Below are 10,572 nucleotides of genomic sequence, written 5' to 3'. Positions count from 1 at the left end.
TTGAATACATTTGCAAAAATGTCTTAAATCAGTTTTTCGCTTTGTCATTATAGAGTATTGTGTATAGATTGATGAGGAACATTAATCAGTTTTAGAATAAGACTAACGTAATAAAATGTGGACAAAGTGAAGGGGTCTGAATATTTCCCGAATGCACTTTATGAACATACTGTAGAAAAGGAAATTCAAAAAGTATCCTGGAATGCAGGAAGTAAGTAACCCCGGTTTCCCCTCCAGGGGTGTGTTCACTGGGGTGACACGCTCAGAATATTGCAGATAGAAATACGCTACATAGAGCGACACTGATAAGAGAATCAATGATACAATACGATGATGGGAGAATCCCCAGCTCTATTACTTTAAGTTTCTATCTGCAATGCGGTGAACGTTTCAGCCACCTGGATTGAATTCATTAAGGCACACCGTAGCCAAATGTTTTGCAACGGAAAACGTCAACTAGCGTTTCTTATTGGAAGTTCTTCCCTGTTTCAGTCTGTTTTCTTCCATTTGGTGCCTAATGAATACGACCCAGGAATAATTCCCAGATTCATTTTCCTCTGCCCCCCCCCCAACTACCTCCATTGTTTATCATCCAATCAGATGAGGAATGACAAATGTTCCTTTAAGCCATTACGAATAACCATGATCTCAGTCAATCCATGGGTTCAAAATGACTCGACCTCCGTTGTCTTTTAATGGACCACAGTCACAGAGCCGAGCGGCTGCTGTACTTATTGTCCATGGTTACCATGGCGACAGACTTGGAGAGCCRTTCAGTATAATAGTCCTGGTGCTGAAAGTAGTCCTGGCCATGTCTGGCCATGTCTTGTAACATTGCTCCTTTGGGGGTAAAACATTGTCGCATTGGACTCGTAGATCTGTTACGGGGAGCCAGGGTTGTAGATATAGACACAGGGCCGGGCAAAGGTGCTTGGTTTGGGTCAATGTGTCTCCCCCTCCATCTTCGAAATGGTCTAAAGGGAAGAGGGCCGTTGGGTAAGGGTTATGTGGTACAGGCCTGTCCATGCCATTGGACAAATCCTTCCTCTCAGGGGGGCAGATGGTGGACCTCAGTGCTATGTCATATCCTCTTCCTCTGAGCAGTAGTCCTGCCCCTGAAAAAGCAAAACAGAAGAGAGTAGAATGAAGTCCTCCCCAGACACTGATCTAACCACCCCCACACACACACTGTTTGGTCGTCTTGCCTACCCCTATGAGGTCACTGCTAAAATCCCAGATCTGCCCCTATGAGTGTCACTGCTAAAATTCCCGATCTATTGTGTCGTCTTGCCTACCCTCACTGCTAAAATCCCAGATCTATTTGGTCGTCTTGCCTACCCCTATGAGATCACTGCTAAAATCCCAGATCTGTTTGGTCGTCTTGCTGACCCCTATGAGATCATTGCTAAAATCACAGATCTATTTGGTCGTCTTGCTGACCCCTATGAGGTCATTGCTAAAATCACAGATCTGTTTGGTCGTCTTGCTGACCCCTATGAGGTCATTGCTAAAATCACAGATCTGTTTGGTCGTCTTGCCGACCCCTATGAGGTCATTGAACTCTCACCTTTTCTATCTTCTCATCCAGCATCCTGAAGAACTCTTGCTGGCTCTCTGAAGAATGGATCCTGTGGAGAAAGACACAAGACAGTTCCAATTCAACACTGTTAGTTCAGGGATGGAAAGGGAGAGGGAAAACCCTGCATTGTGTGACAGAATGACAACAAAAATAGTTGGTTGAGCTCACTGTGTCTTCCCATTGCCATTTGATCCTGTGTCGTCTGTTTGTTGGACCGTGGTGAGCAGGGCAGTATTCTCCTGAAACACACACAGGGCTATCACTGATATTGCTGCTCCTTAAATATTTGTTACTTTTATTTCTTAATTTTCTCTTTAAACTGCATTATTGGTTTAGGGCTTGTAAGTAAGCATTTGACTGTAAGGTCAAATAGCTGTTGTATTCGGAGCATGTGAAAAATACAAATTTGATTGGATTTTAATAGATGAGTTCTGGCCAATATATTAAGTATCCACATTTTGTAATGGAACACATCACCTTAGAACGTACCCCGCCCTTTATATTTTTTAGCAATGACCTCATAGGGGTTGGCAAGACGACCAAACAGATCTGGGATTTTAGCAATGACCTCGTAGGGGTCGGCAAGATGACCAGCATTTTTCTACGGCTGGCCATGCTTTCCACCTGGCTATCCCTAMCCCGGCCAACAGCTCTGCACCCCACACAGCAACTTGCCCAAGCCTCCCCCACTTCTCCTTCACCCAAAGCCAGATCGCTGGTGTTCTGAAAGAGCTGCAAATCTGGACCCCTACAAATCAGCTGGGCTAGACAATCTGGACCCTCTCTTTCTAAAATGATCCACCGCAATTGTTGCAACCCTTATTACTAGCCTGTTCAACCTCTCTTTCGTATCGTCTAAGATCCCTAAAGATTCGAAAGCTGCCGTGGTCATCCCCCTCTTCAAAGGGGGAGACACTCTACACCCAAACTGTTACAGACCTATATCTATCCTACATTGGCTTTATAAAGTCTTCGAAAGCCAAGTTAAGAAACAGATTACCGACCATTTCGAATCCCACCGTACCTTCTCCGCTATGCAATCTGGTTTCCGAGCTGGTCATGGGTGCACCTCAGCCACGTTCAAGGTCCTAAACAATATCATAACCGCCATCGATAAAAGACAGTACTGTGCAGCCGTCTTCATTGACCTGGCCAAGGCTTTCGACTCTGTCAATCACCGCATCCTTATCGGCAGACTCAACAGCCTTGGTTTCTCAAATGACTGCCTCGCCTGGTTCACCAACTACTTCTCAGATAGAGTTCAGTGTGTCAAATCGGAGTGCCTGTTGTCCGGACCTCTGGCAGTCTCTATGGGGGTGCCACAGGGTTCAATTCTTGGGCCGACTCTTTTCTCCGTATATATCAATGATGTCGCTCTTGCTGCTGGTGATTTTCTGATCCACCTCTACGCAGATGACACCATTCTGTAAACTTCTGGCCCTTCTTTGGACACTGTGTTAACTAACCTCCAGACCAGCTTCAATGCCATACAACTCTCCTTCCATGGCCTCCAACTGCTCTTAAATGCGAGTAAAACTAAATGCATGCTCTTCAACCGATCGCCGCCCACACCTGCCCGCCTGTCCAGCATCACTACACTGGACGGTTCTGACTTAGAATATGTGGACAACTACTAATACCTAGGTGTCTGGTTAGACTGTAAACTCTCCTTCCAGACTCACATTAAGCATCTCCAATCCAAAATTAAATCTAGAGTCAGCTTCCTATTTCGCAACAAAGCATTCTTCACTTATGCTGCCAAACATACCCTCGTAAAACTGACTATCCTACCGATCCTCGACTTCGGCGATGTAATTTACAAAATAGCCTCCAACACTCTACTCCAGCAAAATTGAGTATCTGATCACAGGCCATCCGTTTGTCACCAAAGCCCCCATATCCTACCCAACACTGCGACCTGTATTGCTCTCATTGGCTGGCCCTCGCTCATATTCGCACAAACCCCACTGCCTCCAGTATCTTTATCAAGTCTTTGCTAGGGTAAGCCCGCTTATCTCAGCTCATTGTCACCATATGCAGCACCACTAGCAGCGCTACAGCAGGTATATTTCACTCGTCACCCCCAAAGCCAATTCCTCCTGCGCTCTTCCTTACAGTTCTCTCTGCCGAATGACTGGAACGAATTGCAAAAATCACTGAAGCTGAGAGCTCATATTCCTCACTAGCTTTAAAGCACCACTTCAGACGAGCTCATCAGAATAACGCACTACTAGCTCATCTGGTAATAGCCCATCCAACTACTACCCATTGTTTTGATTTTATTAATTTTCTCCTTTGCACCCAGTATCTCTATCTGCGACCCCATCTTCTGCTAATCTATACTCCAGTGTTTATTGCTTATATTGTACTTATTTCGCCACTATGGATTTATTCCTACCTCCTGTCCTAATTCATTTGCACACATTGTATATAGACTTTTTCAGTATATTATGTATGTTTGTTATTCGAGACTGATTGTTGTTGTTTTGACTCCGTTGTTATCTTTTGTTTTTGTTTTGCGCCACCTATCCCGCTGCTTCCTTCTGGCTATCTTTATCTTGGCCATGTCGCGTTTGATCGAGAATATGTTGCCAACTAGCTACCTGTAATTAAAGGTGAAATAAAAAAATTAAAAACAACACTAAGTTGACTTCGCTTTAAATGCTGGAAAATGTCCAGAAAATGTATATGTTATTTAGAAGCTTTATATAGCAATTACATAATTTGAGTCAATGGAGTTACCTTGGATGTATTCAAGCCTACCTTCAAACGTCAATCGCTACGTTGACATCATTGGAAAATCAAAAATCAGCCAAACACTCGAAAAAAAAATGTAACCCCACAAATCATGATGTAATCTTGGATGCATTCCAATCGCTGAAGCGGACCACTTCATAACTGTACAATCAAAGTACCGCAATTATAAACACCAATGGACCACCGCAGCGTCATACTGCTCAGGGTAAGGAGACCGTTCGTCTCCTTGAGATAACGTACTTCTGTCGAATAACGTGCAATCCAATCCCAGACCAACAGCAAAGACCCTTTGAAATCTGGAGATACTCAGGTACATAAAGCTATCATATCCACAGTTAAAACGATACCTGATTATATTCGATCACGTAAAGCCGAAAAGGCCGCTCAGCAAGAAGAAGCACTGCTCAAAACCGCCATAAAAAAGCCCAGACTACGGTTTGCAACTGCACATGGGGACAAAGATCGTACTTTTTGGATTAATGTCCTCTGGTCTGATGAAACAAAAATAGAACTGTTTAGCCATAATGACCATCGTTATGTTTGGAGGAAAAAGGGGGATGCTTGCAAGCCAAAGAACACCATCCCAACCATGAAGCACTGGGGTGGCAGCATCATGTTGTGGGGGTGCTTTGCTGCAGGAGGGACTGGTGCACTTCACAAAATAGATAGCATCATGAAGTAAAATTCTGTGGATATATTGAAGCAACATGTCAAGACATCAGTCAGGAAGTTAAAGCTTGGTTGCAAATGGGTCTTCCAAATGGACATTGAGCCCAAGCATACTTCCAAAGTTGTGGCAAAATGGCTTAAGGACAACAAAGTCAAAGTATTGGAGTGGCCATCACAAAGCCCTGACCTCAATTATATAGAAAATTTGTGGGCAGAACTGAAAAAGTGCATGCGAGCAAGGAGGCCTACAAACCTGACTCAGTTACACCAGCTCTGTCAGGAGGAATGGGCCACAATTTACCCAACTTATTGTGGGAAGCTTGTGGAAGGCTACCCAAAACGTTTTACCCAAGTTAAACAATTTAAAGGCAATGCTACCAAATACTAATTGAGTGTATGTAAACTTCTGACCCACTGGGAATGTGATGAAAGAAATAAAAGCTGAAATAAATCATTCTTTCTACTATTATTCTGACAATTCACATTCTTAAAATAAAGTGGTGATCCTAACTGACCTAAGACAGGGAATTTTTACTAGGATTAAATGTCAGGAATTGTGAAAAACTGAGGTTAAATGTATTCGGCTAAGGTGTATGTAAACTTCTGACTTCAACTGTATATTTCACTGTTCATCCACAAAGCCAACACCTCCTTTGGCTGCCTTTCCTTCCAGTTCTTTGCTGCCAATGACTGGAACGAATTACAAAAATCACTGAAGCTGGAGACTTATATCTCCCTCACTAACTTTAAGCATCAGCTGTCAGAGCATCTTACTGATCATTGCACCTGTACACAGCCCATCTGTAAATAGCCCACCCAACTACCACGTCCCCATATTGTTATTTATTTATTTGCTCCTTTGCACCCCAGTATCTCTACTTGCACATCATCTTCTGCAGATCTATCACTCAAGTGTTCATGCTAAATTGTAGTTATTTCGCCACTATGGCCTATTTATTGTCTTAATGCCCTAATCTTACTACATTTGAACACACTGAATATAGATTTTTCTATTGTGTTATTGACTGTATGTTTGTTTATCCCATGTGTAACTCTTTTGTTTGTGTCGCAGTGCTTTGCTTTATCTTGGCCAGGTCGCAGTTGTAAATGAGAACTTGTTCTCAACTGGCCTACCTGGTTAAATAAATGTAAAAAAATAGGACATTCTTTGTTAAACGATTTGAAAAAGTGTGTGTCAAACTGTATGAAAAATAAATCTATTGATCTATAAATCTAATGAGTAACTTAACATCAGTCTTTCTCACCGTGCTGTCCTGGTCGCAGTTGTTTAGTCTGTCCTCTTCTCTATTTATATACTTCACACTTGCCACGCCTTTCTTGTACTCATCTGTAAGAAGGAGCGGGCGTATGAGGGATTTGGGTAAAAAAAAAAAACATGCAAGAGTGCATTTATATTTTTTGCCATTGTTAACACTACCAGCAACATCAACTTATTTTTGCTTGTGACAATACATTTTTATTTGATATCTGCATGCTTCAGATTAGAGGATGACTGATTAGAGCATATATTCATGACAGTCCCCATCAATTATATTGATCAGGAATCGACTGTTCATCCAGATAAGAGCAGAGGAGGAGCTGCAGTAATCAGCAGAACAATCAGTGGCATCCAGGTCAATACTTGACTAAAATAATGACATGCTCAAATTAACTGTTCAAAGAAGATCCTCTTTTCAAAATGGTTGGAAAGCCGCCCCGCCTCTGCTTATATATTAGCCACAGCACACAACACATACAGGGGCACACACATCACTAAGGCAGAGGATTTAGTTTATGTTGTTATATTATTTAGGGAAACAGATGCATGATGCACAGCCAATGACCTAATAAAGAGAGAATGACCTGACAACAGACATGCAGCCATAAACAAGCCTCATCAGAACATAATGTCATAACAGTAGTACAAGGTCTTCTTGTTCCTCATTTTACAGGTCAATAKGAACAAGATAAAATGATTGGTATTAATGGAAAATATGGGACCCATATTAGGAACCAAGGATTGGAACCAAGATTATTTTTCTGAACAGAACCACAAAAAAATGTGGTCCTTTCCACTGTTCCAAACGGCAAAATAAAGTTCTGAACCGGTTCGAACCCCCAAAAAGTGCAGGTTTATATTGTTCCTTTCTGTTCCTTTTTTAACCTGTGAAATCAAKTTAAAAAAACAACATTTAGCTCATTAAGCTGCTSCTACTCAGTTTATCTTATATCCTGATGCCTAGTCACCTTACCCCTATACATATCTACCTCCATCACTCCAGTATCCCTGCACATTCTAAATATGGTATTGGAACCGACCCTGTATATAATATGCTTATTTACTTATTGTGTTCTTCATATTTCTTCTTTTTTTCTTCTTTTTTTTTCTAGCATTACATTGTTATTGATTATTGCATTGTTGGGTTTTGAGTTTGCAAGAAAGGCATTTCACTGTACTTCTGAATGTGACATTAAAACTTTAAACTAAATTACTTCACCAATCAGTGCGAATTGAGCAGGCAAGCTAGTTGTTTACATGCGTGATGGACAGTGTAGCYTTATGGCRCAAGATGCGACTGAAATTTTGCGGGTGAGGAGAGAGCGAGAGAGGGTTGAGCATCTTGTTATGGCATGCATTATCTCTGAATTAGGTTCGTAGAATTATACCTAGGAGGACYGGCTTCTATGGAGGAACTTTGAATGTCCTTTGAGCTAGCTAGCTAAACACGTCTTACCTYTTTGTAGTTAATAAATCCAGCGTGAAACGTGATAACTAGGCCTATAGTATCCTTAAATAGCATTGAAAAGGTTAATCCATTCTTCTCTAGCTAATAAAGAATCTCTTTCCCTGTCTTCTGAATCACGTTTGTAACGTCAGTACAGTAGCCTATGGTAACGTCAGTACAGTAGCCTATGGTAACGTCAGTGCAGTAGCCTATGGTAACGTCAGTACAGTAGCCTATGGTAACGTCAGTGTGGTAACGTCAGTACAGCCTATGATAACGTCAGTACAGTAGCCTATGCTTCAGAGGGTGGATGGGCAGGTAGCCTAAACATGCACACACATTGGCAAAGATTTTCAGCTGGCAGGCAGGGAGGCAAACACACAGAGTAAGGGCTTTGCATAAGCGCTTTGTTGCGTTTTTTTGTGGGACTAGAAAAAAATGCCTGGAATGTAAAATAACGTTACTAACCGGTTCCCAAGCTTTTAAAATAACCAGAACAGTTCCTTGAAAATGTTAATTATTTTCCGGTTTTCTGTTCTGTTCCCAGAACCGGTTCCAAACCCTGTAAGGAACTCCTCCTGGTCTGAATAATTTACTGAAACTGCTGTTTCATTGTAACGACCAAAGTTAACCCTATTGGGACTGTGTGAATAGCGGTTTTTCATTTGACCCACTAATGGTTAGGTTATGATTGGGGGAGAGGAAGCTGATCCTAGATCTGTACCAAGGGGAAACTTCACCTCAGGATGGTAAAGCACGTTGGCACAGTGTGCTGTCTGTAAATCAGGGGTTTATTCAGTGAGGCGAAATGTTCCTAACATTGCAGACAGAATTGTAACAAATGAAACTAACATACAATTCCATATTCTACTGAGACACACACATTTTTGTTTTACAGCATGTTCCGATATGAATGGATGGTCTGAGTCTCCTGAACGCAACCCAGGTGAATGTGTTTCCAGCACTGACCAGAAAGAACATCCCCATTGCTGTAGGCTTTACTGCGGCCCTCCTCACCACTGGGCACGGCCAACACCTGCTTGGCCGAGGTGCAGCCCATCTCCTCACCCACACACATCACAGGCTGACCTAGAGGAAGGGAGGGAGGTAAAAGGAGACAAAGATATTAATAATACATTTATTGGACTTACATAGCGCTTTTCTAGACACCCAAAGTGCTTTACCTACTGTAGCAAGGAGGAAGCTCACCTCATCCACCACTAATGTKTAGCACSAACTTGGGTGATGGACGGCAACCAATTTGCGCCAGGACGCTCATCAAACATCAGCTATCAGTTGGAGAGGTGAGGAGTGATATATGCCCTTTAGAAACGAGGTGGTACGAACTATCTTAATTTATCCACCATCTTTGACAGCACCCTACGCAGGGCTATGTCCCCATCACTGCCCTGGGACATTGGGATTTGATCTTAAGACCAGAGGGAAGACTTTCCCCCTACTGGCCCTCTAACACCACTTCAGCAACATCTGGTCTCCCATCCAGGGACTGACCAGGACCGACCCTGCTTAGCTTTATAGGCAAACAATGAGGTGTAATGGGTTCGCACTCAAAAATATGTCTCAAAAAGATTACTTCATTATTAAATGTTTTTTTACTGTGTCAGGGATAGTGTACACAGACGTTTCGGCTTTACAGYCTTCTTCAGTGTGTAGGACAGAGGCAAGCCAGAAGTGGGATGCAGACCAGGGTGGTATGCTGCTGGAAGCGGAGGAGTGGGGGTGAAGAGTAGGGGAGGAGTGGTGGTGAAGGATATACATTCCAGATAGAAGTGGCCCATAACCACAGATCTGAACTTAACCTTCAGGAGGATGGGAAAATATCTGACCTTGTGTCAGTGACTAGTCAATTAACTTGCCTATTAGCAGGCCACCCAAATGAACATTCCACCATGATTAAGTAATCATGAATATCCAATAATATCCCACTGGCCAAGGCCTTCACTAAGTCTACATGAATATATGAAGAGGCCTTGCTTTTTAATTGTCCAATCACAACACACAGTTTAGCGATGCGCAGTCGTAAACTCCAATCACAACTGCTGCACCTCACACCATGGGCCATTCAAAGGCGTTCGCGATGCCAATGGTGCCAACGCGCGGGGTAATCTCCTGCGAGACGGATTGGGCCACCAGCAAATGGAGGGACGTGACAATTAGCAATATGCGTTCGTGACCCAATCAAGTTACCAGCGATGTCTTGTACGAATGGTAGACGAGAGAGTATATAAATAATGGCTGGTTGTGTGTGCTATTGAGGCATGTTTGTTGATGGTCAAGAGCAGGGATACATTTTTTATAACATGAGCCCTCAAATGGAGACGTATTGTTTGTACTGCAAACATGCAATAGGCTATATGGTCATGTATGCCATCATCAGGCTATTTCAACGCATCGAGGATGCGATCAATTGAGCTTTATTTATAGGCAGGCTATAGCAACTATTATAATTTTATTTCATAAGCAAGAGCTGGAAAAACGGGACCAGAATTGAATTTAAATGRAAAACTGAAGAAAGCTGAATATCAGCTTTTGAGTATAATAACAAAAGAAAATCCAATAAGAACACGGTTCCATTGCACAAAGATTCCCTATACAAAGAGCCAGCAAACCTTAACACAAACAAAACGACTGGACAAGACAACATACAAATATACAATGTTATCGCAAGGACAAACATTAGTAAATTTACCATTTTTTACAGGATCTGTTCATGGTTCTCTGCCTGTATTGGTTCTTAGGCGTTCGACCAGCTTCAAAGGACAGGCACCGGCATCAGGGACATCTGCATCTCTAAATACACCATCAGACATAAGCAATCGA

The 10,572-nt window shown here is 42.5% G+C and overlaps 2 protein-coding genes across 2 annotated transcripts in view; both read right to left on the bottom strand.

Moving 5' to 3' along the window:
• The window catches only part of LOC111979369 (eukaryotic initiation factor 4A-II-like), a 336,073-nt gene that overhangs the window by 179,382 nt on the left and 146,119 nt on the right, over nucleotides 1-10,572 (bottom strand). The window lies entirely within an intron of this gene.
• LOC111979669 (uncharacterized protein C1orf21 homolog) lies at nucleotides 786-10,564 on the bottom strand. Its single transcript, XM_024010290.2, has 6 exons — nucleotides 10,442-10,564; nucleotides 8,701-8,820; nucleotides 6,271-6,353; nucleotides 1,748-1,818; nucleotides 1,568-1,628; nucleotides 786-1,115 (listed from the first exon to the last, which is right to left on the bottom strand). The coding sequence occupies exons 2-6, from the start codon at nucleotides 8,807-8,809 to the stop codon at nucleotides 1,077-1,079; spliced, it is 363 nt and encodes a 120-aa protein (XP_023866058.1). The 5' UTR covers nucleotides 8,810-8,820; nucleotides 10,442-10,564; the 3' UTR covers nucleotides 786-1,076.

The sequence above is a fragment of the Salvelinus sp. IW2-2015 genome, linkage group LG19, assembly GCF_002910315.2.
Source record: "Salvelinus sp. IW2-2015 linkage group LG19, ASM291031v2, whole genome shotgun sequence".
NCBI classification, from domain to species: domain Eukaryota; kingdom Metazoa; phylum Chordata; class Actinopteri; order Salmoniformes; family Salmonidae; genus Salvelinus; species Salvelinus sp. IW2-2015.
The sequence above is the reverse complement of the archived record's forward strand: the minus strand, read 5'-3'. Positions and strand labels throughout refer to the sequence as shown.